The sequence below is a fragment of the Schistocerca piceifrons genome, chromosome 4 (assembly GCF_021461385.2).
Source record: "Schistocerca piceifrons isolate TAMUIC-IGC-003096 chromosome 4, iqSchPice1.1, whole genome shotgun sequence".
NCBI classification, from domain to species: Eukaryota; Metazoa; Arthropoda; class Insecta; order Orthoptera; family Acrididae; genus Schistocerca; species Schistocerca piceifrons.
Genome location: NC_060141.1, coordinates 146,117,789 through 146,139,098, shown reverse-complemented (window position 1 = coordinate 146,139,098; position 21,310 = coordinate 146,117,789). Strand labels below are relative to the sequence as shown.

The following is a 21,310-nucleotide window of genomic DNA, read 5'->3' as shown; positions in this document are numbered from 1 at the left end:
TCCTTTTTATTACCCTCTCTGCTTATATCCCTCAGATGTTTGGTTGCACCTGCATGTCATTGAGATCCACAAGCCACCTCATGATGGCAATATTCGTTGTTTGTTGGAGGGGGGCGAGGATTTAAAGGTTATAGTGACATAAAGAAAAATAATTTGTTAAATAAATAATTACATTTTTGCTCCATTTTATGTTTAGTTTCAGGGAACCTTAGACAGCTATGGTTCCAGAGTAGCATAATTTCTGTAGCCTTTTTAAGTTCATGTTTGACTTCAGGTTCCACACCGTGTCGAACGGCAGAGCTCAGAACCTGGGCCTAGTCGCAGTTGCCAACTTCTGACAGTGCCGCAGACACCAACCTACTTGGTGAAGCAGCATTCTGACCCACAGATACAGAGTGTAGTATCCACTCATACGCCTCTGCTGACAATTCAGCGTCAACTCTCGCAGCAGCATCAGCAGCAACACCACTTGCAGCAGCATCAACAACAACCACAGCAGCAGCAGCAGCAGCAGCAACAACAACAACAACAACAACAACAACAACAACAACAGCTGCCAGTTCTGCAGCAACAGCTTCCACCACCTCCTTTCCACGTGCAGCTCGTAACTGCACCAACACAGGAATCACCAGCACGAGCACCATCTCCCTCAGTATGTGTTTTACAGATTATGTTGAAAGTCTCAGTCTGTATATGCAAACATGATTTATCTATGTTTTCTTTACATTAACATAACAAAGTCATGGTGCATGTAATAAATTCTGCAGAATATTGATCATACTTAGTTTGGATACCTGGAGCCAAGTATGTGAGACTCTGAAACTTCCTGGCAGATTAAAACTGTGTGCCCAACCGAGACTCGAACTCGGGACCTTTGCCTTTCGCGGGCAAGTGCTCTACCATCTGAGCTACCGAAGCACGACTCACGCCCGGTACTCACAGCTTTACTTCCGCCAGTACCTCGTCTCCTACCTTCCAAACTTTACAGAAGCTCTCCTGCGAACCTTGCAGAACTAGCACTCCTGAAAGAAAGGATATTGCGGAGACATGGCTTAGCCACAGCCTGGGGGACGTTTCCAGAATGAGATTTTCACTCTGCAGCGGAGTGTGCGCTGATATGAAACTTCCTGGCAGATTAAAACTGTGTGCCCGATCGAGACTCGAACTCGGGACCTTTTCCTTTCGCGGGCAAGTGCTCTACCATCTGAGCTACCGAAGCACGACTCACGCCCAGTACTCACAGCTTTACTTCTGCCAGTACCTCGTCTCCTACCTTCCAAACTTTACAGAAGCTCTCCTGCGAACCTTGCAGAACTAGCACTCCTGAAAGAAAGGATATTGCGGAGACATGGCTTAGCCACAGCCTGGGAGACATTTCCAGAATAAGATTTTCACTCTGCAGTGGAGTGTGCGCTGATATGAAACTTCCTGGCAGATTCCTGGTAGAGCACTTGCCCGCTGTAAAACAGCTCTTGGATCGTTTAACTTGACAACGTGATTACTAATTTTCATGGTTTAAAATTGATATTGTGAAATGGAAAATAAAATTATAATATCAGAAAAATAATGTTTTTGTGATCAAACATATGCAAAAATATCTTTAAATGTGGAATATAATTTAAGTATCAAAAATTAACTCAAGTCTGGCCGAAATTTATATGGAATCAAACATTTCAATTGATGTACAAAAGTTCTGAGGAGGCGAGATCCATTACAATATCCTTCCTGGATGTGTTGATCAAGAGAGAGTGTGAATGCATCTTGGCTCATTATGTTAATAGGAAGCCAGGTCTGTACTGCTTTGCGTCGTCAGGTTGATAGTTGTCATCATGGCTTAGTGTGAAGGGATATTTCATACCTGGGTTATTCCAGATCCATAAAGTTTGTCAGCTGAGTTATCTCATCTTGTAGTTATGTTTCACCAGAATTGGTATAGTCAGAGACAAATCATATGCGCATTGTACTATCAGCCAACCATGAACTGGATGAGTGATGCCAATAACAAGGTGGTGCCTAAGCCTACAGCTTTCTTGACTTATGCGGCTAGTGTTTCCAACAGGATTGGTTGTATTTTGTGGAAACATGTTGTGAAGTAAGATTAGAGCCCTTTCCGGTCTGTGAAGGATTATCTTGGTTTGCATAAGGTGGTTGTATACCATATCCTGTGCACTTCTGTGCTGTAATCTATTGTTCAGACCCAGACCATTGGGGTATGGAGGACTAGTGTATAGAGCATAAGCAACACACACACACACACACACACACACACACACACACACACACACACACACAAAACCTGAGTAAATCTGTCATTGCAAAATTTTACTTGTACTGATCATTATACGGACTATACAAACATGTAAATTCTGACATGTGCTTCCAGTTGCTGGGATATTGTTATTAAGAATGCCATTGAGATTAAACTGAAAGTGACCATACAAATGTGAGATGAAAACGGAAAAGGGATCTTTTGTCAACAATTTTGGATTTTGAACTGTTGATATTTTTACATTCATCATTAAATTCTAAACAATTTTTAAAAAAGATTTATATCTCTAAATTTGAGTGAGTTACAAAAGGCTTAATATTCGTGATGAAAAATACAGATAATGCATTTTAAAGTTTCAATTTATTATCATTTTTTGATTGTTGTTGTGGTCTTCAGTCCTGAGACTGGTTTGGTGCAGCTCTCCATGCTACTCTATCCTGTGCAAGCTTCTTCATCTCCCAGTACTTACTTCAAACTACGTCCTTCTGAATCTGCTTAGTGTATTCATCTCTTGGTCTCCCTCTATGATTTTTACCCTCCACACTGCCCTCCAGTGCTAAATTTGTGATCCCTTGATGCCTCAGAACATGTCCTACCAACCGGTCCCTTCTTCTTGTCAAGTTGTGCCACAAACTCCTCTTCTCCCCAATTCTATTCAATACCTCCTCATTAGTTATGTGATCTACCCATCTAATCTTCAGCATTCTTCTGTAGCACCACATTTTGAAAGCTTCTATTCTCTTCTTGTCCAAACTATTTATCGTCCATGTTTCACCTCCATACATGGCTACACTCCATACAAATACTTTCAGAAACAACTTCCTGACACTTAAATCTATACTAGATGTTAACAAATTTCTCTTCTTCAGAAACGCTTTCCTTGCCATTGCCAGTCTACATTTTATATCCTCTCTACTTAAACCATCATCAGTTATTTTGCTCCCCAAATAGCAAAACTCCTTTACTACTTTAAGTGTCTCATTTCCTAATCTAGTTCCCTCAGCATCACCCAACTTAATTCGACTACATTCCATTATCCTCATTTTGCTTTTGTTGATGTTCATCTTATATCCTCCTTTCAAGACACTGTCCATTCCATTCAACTGCTCTTCCAAGTACTTTGCTGTCTCTGACAGAATTACAATGTCATCGGCGAACCTCAAAGTTTTTATTTAGACATATTTAAAAAACAAAATCAGTGTATATATTACCCTTAAAATGCCCTTTGTCAAATGGTGCAGGCTTTTTTAGGCTAACATTACACATTACATGATTAACCCCTTCAGACCGATAGCACATTATAGTGAACAAAAATTTAAAACCAAATAAACTAGCCCCAAATCTAGAAAAATTAGCGTACTCTGCACAGCCTTTTTTGGAAAAATATTGGTATTTTTGTTGTGTTATGGCATCTTTTAGACCAAACTTAGATTTTGGAGCCATTAATGGGCCCAAAACCACATACAATTTTGAATTTACGAAACCCCCCAAAATAGATTGAGATACCGTATTTTATAGTTGCCAAAGGATTTAATTTTCTACTTTTAAAATACTTGTGTCTAAAGCGGTTCAAGATTTTCACAAACAGCTTTTTTACCTCTTCTTCTTTGCTTCTGGAGTATCTAGCTGGACATGTTCTTCCTCAGGATCCTTATTGTCACTGACTGGAGGTACTGGTTCAGGTTCTAGCTATACTTCAGGACACAGAAAGTCTTTTTGTTCCTCTGTGCAATGGAAGCTTATGTTCTAAGAAAGATAGTCTTTTTATTGTTTTGTCATCCCTGTGGGAATTACCACACCAACGGGTCCATTTTCTTTGGGAAAGATTTGGTGCACAAATTCATGTCCATCAGTGTCCATTTTGCAGTGATTACTAAGCAGCCACAGCATTATAGCTAACATAGCTGTGATGGTGTAATGGCTAGCATACATGCACAGTAAGCAAGGAGACCCAAGGCCTGGCCATGGCACAAATTTTTGTTCATTTCTTCAGCTTCCATCATTATCACAGATAAATATGAGACTCATATGTCTCAAGGAAAATTTAATTATATCAGTTCTATGTAACTTACTCTTCTTCAAAACACAGTGTAATTGGATAGATAAAAGATCTAATCACCAAGTGACGAGGAGAACACACAAATGAGAGGTATTATATATGTCAGCTTTTGGAGCCAGTGGTGGCTCCTGCTTCTGGCAGAAGGGTTGAAGGGGAAGGAAGAGAGGAAGGAAAAGGACTGGTGAGGTTTATGAAAAAGAGTAGAGTTCAGGAAAGTCACCCAGAACCCCTGTCAAGAGAGACTTACTGAACAGGATGAGAAGGAAAGACTTTCCTTCACATCCAGTGCAGTAAGTCTTCATTGACCTGGCGTTCTGGGTGACTTTTCCAAACTCTACCCCTTTTCCTAAACCTCACGAGTCCTTTTTCTTACCCCTCTTCATTCCCCTTCAACCTTTCTGCCAGATGAAGGAGCCACTAGCTCCAAACACTTGCATACATAATACCTTTTATTTGTGTATTCTCCTGCCACTGCTTGGTGAGTAGATCTTTTATTTATCCAATTATGTTGTGCTTTCAAAAATTATTTTCGTTGATTTACTAACCTTCAAGATATTTAGCCAGTCATACATATCACAGCAACTTCTTTTTCATTTCTAGCAACAACAGCAGAGTTGACATTTGTTGCAGGGGTAGGTTTTTGCTGCTACAGTACTGTCAGCTGTTAGCTAGCATTTTAAAGCTGCTAACTGCAAATTGGTAACATCTATAGGCATTTATAACTCTCATGTAAAAGGGAACCACTTGTCTTACTTGGCATTATTGTATGCACAATTTTTTTTTTATACAAAGCTATCTGTGCTCCTTTAAGTGCCTATAAAATTTAGGTGATACTATTTTGTGAAGCATTCCATATACAGCAACGAGATTAGAAAAGGGAGCTCATGTTGGACCAGTATTATTTCTCATACTGACAAGTGGTCCATTTTCAGAATACTTACATTGATTTTAATGACATTAATGACTCCTGTTGGATTCAAACAACTTTCAAATTGATAGTAACATGTACAGAATGAAGTAAATTCCTGCAACATACAAGAAAACAAATATAGATATTTTAGATATTATTGAACGATTTTGCATTTACTGAAAATTTTACTTCTCTGACATGGGCTCCCTTTTCTCTTTCCATCTCACAAACAGAGAAAGTTTTTTGCTTGAATTCTGTGTGGGATCTTGTTGCTCCCTCCTTGATGAAACAACAGAGGGACAGAGTTAGCGCCACTTGCCCGCCCATTGTTAATTAATATTTCACTATTGATAATGTGTGGTGGTGTTTTTCTTAATTTATGTGGTGGCACTTCTTATTTATGGTGCGTATTGCTTTCTGCATGTGCCTTCTTTTGTTTCCTGGTTGACAACCCATCCCACCGAGTGTTTAAGTTGTGATGCACTGTGATCTCTTATTTCATTCACACCTGGAAAATGATGGGGCATTCCCTTGTCAAAATATCAGCACAAAGACATTATCACAACTAAGAGACGCACAAAAATCAGGCCAGCAGCTTGTGAGAGCTACCATATTAGGACTAAAAGGAATACACGAAAAGCCATCAGATCAGCCCACAATCATGACATCTGAAAAGACCAAAGGGGGCCCATTCATGGAAGCTATGAACTATCAAATCTACCAGAGTGAATTTATCACCTCTCTCAGAACTAACAGCTTCTGTAGGATTGTCATAGCAGTGATGAAAAATGGCTGTTGCAAACATGTCTTGCATACTGCAGTGGGCCATAAATAGTTTTTGCAGACCTGTGGAGGGACTGAAGCAGCTAGCTAAGAAAAGGCCATTGTGCTTGCAGCACATAGAGAGATATTTCAAAGGTACTGTTGCCCCGGTACTAAGGAGATATAGCGTCCATTATAACAAGGAGCTTATTATTTAAAGACTAAAGGTTGTGTAGCCAACTTCATTAATAAAACTTGTTGCACCTCATCTCTCTCTCTTCCTCTCCACTATATGCAATATAGGACAACTATATGTTTCTGCACATGCCTCCTGTTGACACTTTAGATAATTGTACAAATCACCCCTCTTTCCTTCTGTGATGTGTTTTAACACTTTGAGGATTGAGCAGCTAGGGCATAGTTTTACTGGCTGATACTATCGTTTTTCATAGTTTTTCTGAATTTTGTGTAGTACATTCTACTGCACAGAATTTACATCTCTTCATTGCATTTGCATTTAGTCTTTTCCTATGAAATATTGCAAAGAAACAGAGACTTACATCAGTCACCATTTTTTAGAGTTCCATACCTCAGTCAGAAAAAACAGAACCCTTATAGGATCACTTTGTTGTCCATCTGTCTGTCTATCCGACTGTTAAAAACCCTTTTTCCCAGTAATGGGTAGACATATCAATTTGAGATTTTTGTCACATCTTGAGGTCTATGGTCCCTTGACGGTATTAAAAATGGAAGCTTCTGAGTCAATGCAGTCAAAAGATACAGCTATTTATGTCACAATACCAGAGAAGGAAAGTTGCTACTCACCATATAGCGGAGATGCTGAGTCACGATAGGCACAATAAAAAGATTCACACACTCATAGCTTCCGGCCATAAGGCCTTAGTCAGCAGTAGACACACTTACATACACGCACACACACACTCACGCAAACACAACTTGCACACACATCTGCAGTCTCGGAGAGCTGAAACTACACTCAGCTCTCTGAGACTGCAGATGTGTGTGCAAGTTGTGTTTGCGTGAGTGTGTGTGTGTGTGTGTGCATGTATGTATGTGTGTCTACTGCTGACAAAGGCCTTATGGCGTGAATCTTTTTATTGTGCCTATCGCGGCTCAGCATCTCCGCTACATGGTGAGCAGCAACTTTCCTTCTCTGGTATTGTTACATTCCATCCTGGATTTTCCATTGTTAGCTATTTATGTCACATATTTTGATACTGCATCAGGAGATATGTTATCAGGAGAAACAAGACTGGCATTCTACATATCATATCATTAAATGTCAGATCCCTTAATCGGGCAGGTAGGTTAGAAAATCTAAAAAGGGAAACGGATAGGTTAAAGTTAGATTTAGTGGGAATTAGTGAAGTTCGGTGGCATGAGGAATAAGACTTCTGGTCAGGTGAATACTGAGTTATAAATACAAAATCAGGTAGTGGTAATGGAGGAGTAGGTTTAATACTGAATTTAAAAAAAATAAGAGTGCAGGTAAGCTACTACAAAACAGCATAGTGAATGCATTATTGTAGCCAAGATAGACATGAAGCCCATGCCTACTACAGTAGCACAAGTTTATGTGCCAAGTAGCTCTGCAGATGATGAAGAGATTGAAGAAACGTATGATGAGATAAAAGAAATTATTCGGTAAGTGAAGGGAGATGAAAATTTAATTGTCATGGGGTCTGGAATTTGATAGTAGGAAAAGGAAGAGAAGGAAAAGTAGTAGATGAATATGGAATGGGGGTAAGGAATGAAAGAAGAAAATGCCTGATAGAATTTTACACAGAGCATAACATAGCTAACACGTCGTTTAAGAATCATGATAGAAGGTTGTATGTACGTGTAAGAGGCCTGGAGACACTGGAAGGTTTCAGATAGATTATACAATGGTAAGACAGAGATTTAAGTTCAAAAAAGGTTCAAATGACTATAAGCACTATGGGACTTAACATCTGAGGTCATCAGTCCCCTCGACTTAGAACTACTTAAACCAAACTAACCTAAGGACATCACGCTCATTCGAACCTACGACCGTAGCAGCAGTGTGGTTCTGGACTGAAGCACCTGGAACCGTTCGGTCACAGTGGCCGGCTAGAGATTTAGGAACCAGGTTTTAAATTGTAAGATATTTCCACAATATATTGGTTATGAACTGTAGATTAAAACTGAAGAAACTGCAAAAAGTTGGGAATTTAAGGAAATGGGACGTGGATAAACTGAAAGAACCAGAGGTTGTAGGGAGTTTGAGAGAGAGCATTTGAGAACAATTGACAAGACCAGGGGAAAGAAATACCGTATTTACTTGAATCTAAGCCGCACTTTTTTTCCGGCTTTTGTAATCCAAAAAAACCACCTGCGGCTTAGAATCAAGTGCAAAGTAAGAGGAAGTTCTGAAAAATGTTGGTAAGTGCCGCCACAACTAACTTCTGCCATCAAATATATGTAGCGCTACACAGGCATGCTTAGCAGGCACAAAGATAAATACTGGCGCCAAAACCTCTGCGTCAGTAAATAAATTAAAAGAAAAGGTAGAAGAATGTAAACATGCCATGTATTCTTTCGTGTTTGCTGCCTAATGAACTACGAAACTGGAGTGAGACAAGAGCAAGAATATACATATCATGTCATGTTTATATTCGTATTATTCTTATGCTGAATAGTGATACAGTCAGAAATGAAGCACAGCAACCGATTAGATTTTCAAATCTAAGATGAATCTAATTTTTGAGCAGAATGTAATGTACTAAAGAGCCATCTGCAAAGATTTTCAAAGGGAGAAAAGATTTCGCTAAACTCTCGTTCAGAACATCTTCTATCATCCGCAGTCTATTATTTGGTTCCTTGTTATGAAAGAGGGCTGCAGTGTAAGTAAGAATAAACAGCAGTCTCTTGCCAATATTTCACTAATGAGACAATTGCTCTCTTTTTTGTTGTTGTTGTAAGCGGCGATAGCACGCACAAAAGCAAGCCATGCTGCGAGCGGCAACAGGTCATGAACACTCCTTGTCAGAATGAGACAAACAGTGCATGACACAGTACAATAATGCATTTTCAGCTTAGAGTGACGTAAACGCCTATAACAAAGAAAACGGCACTTATCAGATCAAAACAAAATAAGCAATCGATTCAAACCAGACGGCACGCGAAAAAGGAAGGGTACCCGTATAAATACGGATGGAGCGCCTGGCACATAGCAATGGCTACTTGGTAAAGCTTAACTCTTAAGCTTATGACTCGAACCAAACTACTGTAACTGTATCTTCATCCATTCAACTTCAATTGTGTCTCATATTACAATGGACCAACTTTGTTTCGATTTGAAAGTGCGGTCTAAAACTTTTCTCTCCCCTTGAATTTTGAGTCTCAAATTTCAGGTGCGGCTTAGATTCGGGAAAAATTTTTTTTCCTCGATTTCGGGTCTCATTTTTCAGGTGCGGCTTAGATTCGAGTGCGGCTTAGATTCAAGTAAATACGGTACAGTATAAGATGAATGGGTAGCTGTGAGAGATGAAATAGTGAAGGCAGCAGAGGATCAAGTCGGTAAAAAGACAAGGGCTAGTAGAAATCCTTTTGTAACAGAAGAGATGTTGAATTTAATTGATGAAAGGAGAAAATATAAAAAACGCAGTAAATGAAGCAGTTAAAAAGGAATACAAACATCTCAAAACTGAGATTGACAGGAAGTGCAGAATGGCTAAGCAGAGATGGCTAGGGGACAAATTTAAGGATGTAGAGGCATATATCACTAATGGTAAGATAGATACAGCCTACAGGACAATTAAAGAGACCTTTGGAGAAAAGAGAACCACTTGTATAATGTCAAGAGCTCAGATGGTAAACCATTTCTAAGCAAAGAAGGGAAAGAAAAAATGTGGAAGGACTGTCTAGAGGGTCTGTACAGGGGCGATGTACACAAGGCTAATATTATGGAAATGGAAGAGAACGTAGGTGAAGATGAAATGGGAGATACAATATTGCATGAAGATTTTGACAGAGCACTGAAAGACCTAAGTTGAAACAAGGCCCCAGAAGTAGACAACATTCCATTAGAACTACTGTTAGCCTTGGGAGAGCCAGCCCTAACAAAACTACCATTTGGTGAGCAAGATGTATGAGATAGGTGAAATACCCTCAGACTTCATGAAGAATATAATAATTCCAATCCCAAAGAAAGGAGCTGTTGACAGATGTGAAAATTGCTGAACTATCAATTTAATAAGTCACGGCTGCAAAATACGGACACGAATTCTTTACAGACAAATGGAAAAACTGATAGAAACTAACCTTGGGGAAGATCAGTTTGGATTCCGTAGAAATATTGGAACACATGAGGCAATACTGACCCCATGACTTATCTTAGAAAATAGATTAAGGAAAGGCAAACCTACGTTTCTAGCATTTGTAAACTTAGAGAAAGCTTTTGACAATGTTGACAACTGGAATACTCTTTCAAGTTCTGAAGTTGGCAGGAGTGAAATACAGGGAGCGAAAAGCTATTTACAATTTGTACAGAAACCAGATGGCAGTTGTAAGAGTTGAGGGGCATGAAGGGGAAGCAGTGGTTGGGAAGGGAGTGAGACAGGGTTGTAGCCTATCCCCGATGTTATTCAATATATATATTGAGCTAGCAGTAAAGGAAACAAAAGAAAAATTTGGAGTGGGAATTAAAATCCAAGGAGAGGAAATAAAAACTTTGAGATTTGCAGATGACATGGTAATTCTGTCAGAAACAGCGAAGGACCTGGAAGAGCAGGAGAACATAATGGACAGTGTCCTGAAAGGAGGATATAAGATTTACATCAGCAAAAGTAAAATGAGGGTACGGGAATGTAGTCAGATTAAATCAAGTGATGCTGAGGGAATTAGATCAGAAAATGAGACTCTTGAAGTAGTAGATGAGTTTTGTTATTTGGGGAGCAAAATAACTGATGGTGGTCAAAGTAGAGAGGAAATAAAATTTAGAGTGGCTATGGCAAGGGAAGCATTTCTGAAGAAAAGAAATTCGCTAACATTGAGTATAGATTTAATTGTCAGGAAGTCTTTTTCTAAAAGTATTTGTATGGAGTGTAGCCCTGTTTGGATGTGAAACATGGACGATAAATAGTTTAGAAAAAGAGAGAGTAGAAGCTTTCGAATAGAAGCTGAAGATTAGATGGGTAGATCATGTAATGAATGAGGAGGTACTGAATAGAATAGGGAAGAAGAGAATTTGTGACACAACTGGACTAGAAGAAGGGATCAGTTGGTAGGACATGTTCTGAAGCATCAAGGGATCACCAATTTAGTATTGGAGGGCAGCGTAGAGGATAAAAATTGTAGAAGGAGACCAACAGATGAATATACTAAGCAGATTCAGAAGGATGTGGAGTACAGTAGTTACTTGGAGATGAAGAAGCTTGCATAGGATAGAGTAGCATGGACAGCTGCATAAAACCAGTCTCTGGGCTGAAGACAACAACAGCAGCAACAACAACAACAACATTATTTTGGTACTTGCAAACTCACTCATCAACCCCTACAGTGTACTTCCCATCGACACAGAATCATGAAATTTGGCAAGAAGTAAGGTTTCACTGTACAAGTAAAGGACAAAATCAGAAAACCTTTAATTTATAATTAATCATATGAAAAAAAATCTGGTGTTATTTGATCATCTCCGACTTAAATTTAAAACATTCTTGAAAGTCTCTGCATTCCTGGGACCGATATGTTGCCAGACTCAGTGGTGATAACAGCCAAAAATCTTTGAGGTGCTCAATTCCTGGACTGGATGAATTGTCTGTATACATAATTAAGTTTGTAGGGAACCCTCAGTCCTGTTCCCACCTGGCCAATTTTTTGCATCAAAATGTAAATCCTAAATGGAAATAGATTTTGATGTTTTTGGTACTAAAAACAATGCTATTTTCAAATTTGGTTTTATATTGAAAATTATTTAGTATGAAAAATTTGAAAGGATTGTGGAAAATGGAGTCCTGCACTTTCCCAGGTCTTGTCTTGCTTTGTTCTGCACAAATCTTACATCTCTTGTGAGGCCATTTTAACATTTCTGCTGCTGGAATCTGTTTAGGAATATGTCTTCCACTGAGTCTGTTTACAGTTGAACTATTTTGAATAGAAATTGATTCAGCCTGACCCCCTTCTGTTTAACAAAGTCACTGCCAATTCAGTAAAGAATTTAATAAGATTTTAGCTAGTAGGCATCACCTTTTGCTTAAAACATACAAATTTACAATCATTATCATGAAAATGGGAAAAAAGCTTTCTTCCACCACTTTATTTTCCTTCTTCTCAAAAGCTGGTTGCTGTGATCCACACCAGCCCTGTCTTTATTATAATCCAAAATATGGGCAGGTTTCATTTTTTGCGTCATTCTTAATTTTGTTCTTACATTGACATTGGATGCAGTCATTTTTTGTTTCATCATCAGAAGAAATGCATTCCCAGTGTCTTTCCATTCCATAAACAACAAATGGCTTTATCTGTATAAAGTTCTTTTTTTTCCAGCTTCTGGGTAGTTGGATCATTAGCTACCTTTTTTCTTTTTTTCAGCACTGTACTGTAAGGCCTTCTTGAAAATAAATACAAAGCATGTAGCAGACAACAAACAATGCCCTTTACTCTGAGTGTGACCTTGTGGGGGACAGTGAATGGCAAGAGGGGGAATGTAAATGCCACAAAGCAAGTAACACTCAGTGTTGTCTGTATTCTTTTTCCATCAGTATGAGTGACAAGTTCTGCCATCTTTGTTTTTTCATGGTAGTGCAACAAGCATCATAGAGTACCTTTATGCAGAGGACAGACATTAGACTAACATTTGTAGATGGAATTATATTTCCCGGGAGACATTCTCAACTTTATCTTCGACAAGCATAGAAGCTGAAGCAACGAATTAAAATTTTCTGTTATGGCTGGGACTTGAACCCAGGTCTCGTGCACACTTTTTTCTTCTTAATCTCATTTTGTTCATCTTCGTTCTTTGTATCTGCTCAGGGCGGACGTCACAAGACACCCGTTTCAGTTTGTCGATAAATCTCATTTCGTTCGTCATTGTTCATTGCGTTTGTTCAGAGCGGACGTCCCATGACACCCGTTCAAGTTCTTAGTTGACCTGTTCACTCAGTTTTTTATTACAGAGGGCAGCTAACCCTTGATCAAACACGCTGAGCTACCGTGCTGGCTGTGCATACTAGGCAGATGTGCTAAGCACTACATCATTAGATGTGCTAAGCACTACATCATCGTAGCATTGTGGTAGCCACAGGTGCATGGACTACCCTGTTCCAATCCCTCCCTAACACAAAATTCAATTCACAACTTCAGTCCATTTTCCCCTTCTTAAATCGTCAGCATTGCCAAGGATCTCCAACATTGGTATAGCATCCTAGCTTTGTATATAATGGGGAAATCCTTCCTGTACTTTAGATCTAGGTGATCTATTGATCTGATGGAATTATATTTTCTGGGAGACGTATGAGTCTCAACCTTGTTTTCAATAAGGATAAAAACTGAATCAATTTGAGCCACAGCTGGGACTTGAGCCCGGGTCTCCTGCATACTACAGTGATTTGCTAACCAATACACCATCATAACATAACACTGTAGTTACCACAGCTGTACAGACTACCTGTCAGTATTGCCGAGGTGCTCTGACATTGGAATAGCACCCCAGCTTTGCACATAAGGGGAAGTCCTGCTTATACCTCAGGCATAGGTGACCTATTCATCTGATGAAATTACATTTTCCTGAAGACATATGAGTCTCAACTTTATTTTTGATAAGGATAGAAGCTAAATCAATGAATTGAAATTTGTCTCCTCTTGCTTATGGGCAGATGTGCTAACAACTACACCACTGTAGCAATGTGGCTACTACAGCGGCACAGGCTACCCTAGTATAGTCGACATTGGATCTATCATGCCTGTCTTTTTGGAGTATGATCCACGCAGTGTAGGAGCTATGTTGCTTGTCTCCAGAGTGTTTAAACATCTGTAGAGAAATGCAGTTCATTACAAACAATTTTGTCCAGGATTTCCATATTCCTGTGTTGTTATGTTTAGTTGTGCTATCAACCTTAATTTCTGTGTAACCTTTTCTAAATTACCATTACTTTAATTTTCTTCTTGTTTACTCTCAGTATCTTAGTGCTTCTGACAGCATGTGCAACATTTTGTTCAATTTGATACAGTATATTTTTTGATTCTTGAATGTGATATCGTTTGTTTTCTATTTTATGGTTTGTTTAGCTTCTTCAGTATAACAAGCCTGCCACACTGCTTATTTATTTTATCCTTTTTTTCTAATCTGTTTATATTTTTTTGCACAATTCGTAAACCCTTCTTCTATGCTTCCAGTCTTATTCATTTCCCTTCATAGTGAAAAAAGCAGTTTCTAATTCACATTTTAGAAGGCATTTGCCATATCCATAAAAATGGGATACATCCATAAGTTGGCTTCTAGTTTTCTTTCCAGCAGCACATGTAAGGCTGTAATTGTTTCTCTTCTTCCTGCACTAGATATGATCCTTTTACTGTTATGTAGGTGGATTGCCTTTATTTATGTATTTATTTATTTTTAGTTAGAGCCAATTGATAAGCATCATTTCTGTAGCATTAATTAATTAATTTAAAGAGTTTTTGTGCATTTCTGTACCTAATGTTTTTAGCATTTCTGCAAGGGTCTCATCAACACCTATTATCTTTCCATCTGTAAGTGTTTGAAGTGCCTGTTGAAATTCCTTGTTGCATTCTTTCTCCTTGCAATGTATAATATTAATGGTAATAAGGGTGTTAAGTTTCTGTCACCTTTTAGTAGCCTGCACAAGATATGTCTGGAATTCTTCTCAGTTATGGTCACCTTTGATGATTTCTCAATGTCATGCACTTGCTAATCAAGGCCACTGATTATCGTGTGTGACTCTTCTCTGATGCAGTTGGTATGAAGAGTGTAAGAGTGTTCTGAATCTGTCCAGTAGCTACAAAATTGTAGCTCAACATTCTCTCACAGAGCTGTTGTATTTTAAATCATCTTGAACAATTTTACAATATACTGTAACAGATCTTGAATTAGCAAGTCATTATATCAACACATATTTAAATATATTTTTTTCATGTCTAATGACCAAAGTTCAGTTAAACAATCAATGAATAAATCGTTTTTCTATCCTCTTTCGTTTTTACAACCGTTGCTAGCTCTTTTTCTCTGAGACATCCAAAACACCTCCAGGTAGTGACAACACAGCACAATTACATGCCTGCACAGCAAGTAGGTCTGCTAGGATGCTGTCATTCCTTGTAGACATTCCGTATGCATCCCATTTCATGGACTTTACCCACAGATTATAACACCCTTGAAGAGTTAGGTTCTCACACCCACAACTAAGCTACTTATGCTTTTACACAATCATCTTTTTTCTAACATTGAGGAATAGGGGGAACATATACCCTTGGACGAACTACACGTTACACCTCATGGTTCATGATAGAAGGACCTTACTCCTCTTCTACACTCTCACTTTTATTCCCTTGAAGCTCCTCTGACATTTCGAAAGTTGTTAGAATAATGACTTGTTAACAGTAGTTTTGTTCATTGTTACTCATCTGCTGTTTTCAAAAATATTCAATCTTCAGTCTATATAATCAAATTGATTGTAAAAGGTGTGTCTGATAAGGATTTCAAGTTTGTTTCAGTATACAGAGATTCCAAATGGATTTTATTACATCTGCTGATAGCTTCTTGAAGATCTTTGTACCAAAATCCAAAACCCTATTAGAACACTAGGGAAGAAAGGATGGGCCTATACAGAAATTATTTTTATGTCTTACATTATGACAATATAACTCACAGTTCACATTATATTGATTTTTTATGATAAATAAATATGTCACAGAATTACAGTGAAGGAAGTAGAAGAAAGAAGAATTTTGCTGTGTATTTACTTTACAAGTGGTTACAAAACCTCAGTACAATGTTAAAATGAAAACATTATCTTCTCTTGATCATATATTTATTTTTATGTGCTGTTGGCCACTTTCAACCTTTAAGTCATTCACAAGTGAAAAATTGCACATAGCATCACTGTATAATATGCAACAATTTTGTACAATAGTTTAACCATGAAAGCCAGATGGTAAACCATTCAGCCTCCTACAATGGGTCAAAATCCACTTCAGCAATCATTACAACTTGAAAGATATACAAGTATATGTCTACTTACCAACTGAAGTACAATGAGCTATTTTAAATGGTTACATGTAAGTAATTTATGAGCAAAGGATACCATTTACCAAATAGTAGAAACGCTAAGTCACCAATAGACACACACAAAGGGATAGAAAACTTGCTAGCTTTCGGACATTATTCTGAGTGGACACAAAGTGCTGATTGGATTTCAGCATGTGGACTAGGGTGAGGTGGGGGTTGTGACAGATGGGGTGGGTAGAGGAAGAGAGAGGCTGGAGGCAGGAAGAGAGGTTGAGGTGGGTAGCTAGTGGTTGGTGGGGTTGGCAGCAGTTTTGCTGACTTGGAATCCGAGAGGGAGGGATGACAGGTGCACGGGCTAAGCATGTGATGCATGGATGCCAAGCCGGTGGGGTGCAGCACACCGTGAAGATGATGAGGATTGGGAGGGTGTGACAGGACAGGGAAAAGAGAAATTATTGGGGTGTAACGTTAGGGGTATGTGGGCGAGTTATTCGTGCACCTAGGCCTGGTATTGAGGAGAGGTGAATTCATTGCACGGCTGAATGCTAGTCAGTCCAGGGCATAGGATGCACCATAGCCAGCCTGGCTAGATAACTGTTTCCACGTGAGGTGAGCTCAGATGCAGATATATAGAGCCCGTTGCCAGAAATGGGTAAATCACAGACCTGGTAATTTGGACAGCTGATGCTCACATTGCCTTTTTGAAGAATATGTTCGAGGAATTGACAGAATGTCAGACACTCTGAAAGATGGCTAAGTTACAGCTCTTTGAGATTCATCAATAACTCCCATCAAATATTAATGCAGATCTGAATACGGCGACCATCCCAGATAAATGAAGTGCATCCAATGACACAACAGTTCATCATCTTTAAGACAGAAGTTAATATTATTTCACAGTGAGTAAACATTTTCACAATGAAACTCTAAACTAAAAACTTTTAAACATTTCATGTGAGTTCAACAAACTGTACCTCAGGTAATAGCATTGTACTAGATCTATCACCCCTGAAAGCTATGTATCTGTATTTATTTTATTTGTTGATTTATGATGTCTCCTATATTGCTTGCATTATGCAAATGTTTATCAGAACATCTTATTCTCCACATTTACACAGCAAATGAATACATGCACCAGTATCTTATATTTTTTTATGCTTGTGTATTTATTTACTGGAAGTGTAGTATTTTGCCAGGCACTTTTTAAATGTTGATTGCAAGTTCTATTAAAAACTGTGGTAATTTAAAACTAGTCAGTCGTGTGTTAGCAGACACCACAATTGAAAAGAGTACCAAAAGATGCTTTTGTTAAGAACGCATAAATAATTGTTTAAATAATATTTAGCAATAACCTGTAGTCATTAAATGCATGCACTTCCACAAGAATACTGGCTCACTTTATTTATAATTATTGTAATTTACCTGAGTGTAACAGAATGCTTGTAACTTTTCTTTATTTAAATATTAAACAATGGAAACTCCAAGTAGGAATATCAGCAAGATAGACTGCTACTTACCATAATGCTGACGCGTCAAGTTGCAGACAGGCACTATTAGAAGACACTCACATATAGCTTTCGGCCACAGCCTTTGTCATTAAGTTACACACACACACACACAAACACTCAGACAAGCAAGTGTACCTCACGCGCACACGATCGGCAACTCCAGCATCTTGGGCCAGAATGCGACATCATGTGGGATGCAAGCGGCAATCTGGAGGGGGTGGGGAAGGGGAAGGGATAGTAGTGTATGGGTCAAGAGAGAGATGAACACTGTCTAGTGGAGTGTGCAGGTACTAGACTGCCAGCAGGTGCAGTGTCAGGTGGATGCATTGGCAGAGGGCTGAAAATAAACAGGGTGGGAGATGAGAATGGGGAAGAGATGATAGGACAGAGGGGGTGGAAACTGTTGAGTGGAGGGTGTGGTGACAGTACGTTACCATAGGTTGAAGCCGGGGTAATTACGGGAGTGGAGAATGTGTTGCAAGGGTAACTCCCATGTGCGCAGTTCAGAAAATCTGGTGGTGGAGGGAAGGTTCCAGATGACTCGGGTACTGAAGCAGCCGTTGAAGTCAAGTGTGTTATGTTTAGCTGCATGTTGCACCAGAAGGGGTCTACTTTGCTCTTGGCCTCAGTTTGGCGGTGGCCATTCATTCTGGTGTACAGCAGCTTGGTAGTCATACCAATGTAAAATACTGTGCAGTGATTGCAACAGAGTTGGTAAATGACATGTCTGCTTTCCCTGGTGGCCTGACCTCTGAGGTAGTAGCGTCAGGACTGGAATAGGAAGTTCTGGGTGGGTGGATTGCGTAGGTTTTGCGACTTGGTCTTCCACAGGGATATGAATCTTGTGGCAAGGGGTTGGGATTGGGAGTAGCTTAGGGGTGGACTAAGATGTGGAGGTTGAGTGTGTGATGAAACACCACTCTAGGAGGATTGGGAATTATCTCGGGTAGGATGTAGCTCATTTCAGGGCACAGCCAGGGTGACAAAGGAGATACTCCTTTGTGGCTGGTTTTCGGTGATGGTGGGAGGGTTGGGGCTGTGTGGGGAAATGGCACAGGAGATCTGTTTGCAGACTACGTCTGGGGATAGAGCCTGCCTGTGAAGGCCTTTGTGAGGCCCTTAGCATACTGAGCAAGGGATGACAGTTGTCAGAATGCAGGTACTGTTCGTGGTTGGTGGATTTAAAGTGGATAGAGGAGGGCCACCAGAGAGGAGGTGGTCAACATCTAGCCATCTGAATCCTTCCCTCCACCACCAGCTTTTGTGAACTGCGCAGAGTGAAGTTACACTTACAACACATTCTCCATTCCCATAATTATACCAGCCTCAACCAACAGTAAGATATTGTCGCCATCCCCTCCACCCAACAGTTTCCACTCCCTCTGTCCTATCACCTCCTCCCCATTCTCATCTCCCATCCTGTTTATTTGCAGCCCTCTGCCAATGCATCCACCCATCTTTCCCCACTCCTCTCCTTTTTTGTTCCTTTTTTCCCCACCTTCCTGCCCGACAACCTCCTGACACTGTGCCTGTTTGCAGTCTAGTCCCTGCACACTCCACCAGATACTGTTCGTCTCTCCCCCCAGCCGTAAACTACTTCCCCTTTCCCATCCCCACCCCCTCCAGACTGCTGCTTGTATCTCATGTGATGTTGCATTCTGATTCTGGCCCGAGATGCTGCTGTGTGTGTGTGTGTGTGTGTGTGTGTGTGTGTGTGTGTGTGTGTGTGTTTACTGATGAAGTTTGTGGCCGAAAGCTGTATTTGAATGCCTTTCAATCATGCCCGTCTGCAACTTGACGTATCATCTGTATGATAGATAGCAATCTATCTTTTCCTACATTATTTATTTAAATTTTGTTGTAACACATTAGTTTAGTCCAGGAAGTGGTCAGGTTGAACCTGGGGTTTATGGCCTTCAGCCAGTGACAGTTGGACAGTGGTGGAACACTGCTGGAGTCTTGTGAAGATGGGGCTTTTCGAGTGATTCTAGACACTTTTACTTGAGTTCTGAAAAGGGACAGACCTGCCTGTGGTAACGAGTAGTTTTTGATTGTGGATGTGATTGATTGTTGGCAGTGAATGACCACTACCATACTTTAACTTATGAAGGGATTTATATTTCAAAAGATTTGAATGTGCTCCAGAGTCGGACTCTATCTTTTGCCACTTGATTTGTGGAACTGAGAATAGACTAACATTAGCTAATATTCTTTGTATCATGTGTGTTAAGTCATAAATCATCAGGTTGAATTCTGAACTATTTTGTGCTGGCGAATGTTTAGTGTACTGTGACCATGAAATGGACTTAATTATCGTGAGACATTGATGACTTGCCTGAAGCAGGCAAAAAGGAATACAAACGTCTCAAAAATGATATTGACAGGAAGTGCAAAATGGCTAAGCAGGGATGGCTAGAGGACAAATGTAAGGATGTAGAGGCTTATCTCACTAGGGTAAGATAGATACTGCCTACAGGAAAATTAAAGAGACCTTTGGAGAAAGGAGAACCACTTGCATGAATATCAAGAGCTTTGATGGAAACCCAGTTCTAAGCAAAGAAGGGAAAGCAGAAAGGTGGAAGGAGTATATAGAGGGCCTATACAAGGGCGATGTACTTGAGGACAATATTATGGAAATGGAAGAGGATGTAGATGAAGGTGAAATGGGAGATATGATATTGCGTGAAGAGTTTGACAGAGCACTGAAAGACCTGAGTCGAAACAAGGCCCCCGGAGTAGACAACATTCCATTAGAACTACTGACAACCTTGGGAGAGCCAGTCCTGACAAAACTCTACCATCTGGTGAGCAAGATGTATGAGACAGGCGAAATACCCTCAGACTTCAAGAAGAATATAATAATCCCAATCCCAAAGAAAGCAGGCGTTGACAGATGTGAAAATTACCGAACTATCAGTTTAATAAGTCACAGCTGCAAAATACTAACACGAATTATTTACAGACAAATGGAAAAACTGATAGAAGCCGACCTCGGGGAAGATCAGTTTGGATTCCGTAGAAATGTTGGAACACGTGAGGCAATACTGACCCTACGACTTATCTTAGAAGAAAGATTAAGGAAAGGCAAACCTACGTTTCTAGCATTTGTAGACTTAGAGAAAGCTTTTGACAATGTTGATTGGAATACTCTCTTTCAAATTCTGAAGATGGCAGGGATAAAATACAGAGAGCGAAAGGCTATTTACAATTTGTACAGAAACCAGATGGCAGTTATAAGAGTCGAGGGGTATGAAAGGGAAGCAGTGGTTGGGAAGGGAGTGAGACAGGGTTGTAGCCTATCCCCGATGTTATTCAATCTGTATATTGAGCAAGCAATAAAGGAAACAAAAGAAAAATTCGGAGTAGGTATTAAAATCCATGGAGAAGAAATAAAAACTTTGAGGTTCGCCGATGACATTGTAATTCTGTCAGAGACAACAAAGGACTTGGAAGAGCAGTTGAACGGAATGGACAGTGTCTTGAAAGGAGGGTATAAGATGAACATCAACAAAAGCAAAACGAGGATAATGGAATGTAGTCGAATTAAGTCGGGTGATGCTGAGGGAATTAGATTAGG

At 39.7% G+C, this 21,310-nt stretch overlaps 1 protein-coding gene across 1 annotated transcript in view; it reads left to right on the top strand.

Annotated features, from left to right (window-relative positions):
• Positions 1–21,310, top strand: part of LOC124795683 (longitudinals lacking protein, isoforms H/M/V-like) — a 320,009-nt gene that overhangs the window by 259,999 nt on the left and 38,700 nt on the right. Inside the window, exon 8 of the mRNA XM_047259764.1 lies at positions 275–652. Coding sequence (XP_047115720.1) covers positions 275–652 — 378 coding nt within the window. The remainder of the gene's footprint in view (positions 1–274; positions 653–21,310) is intronic.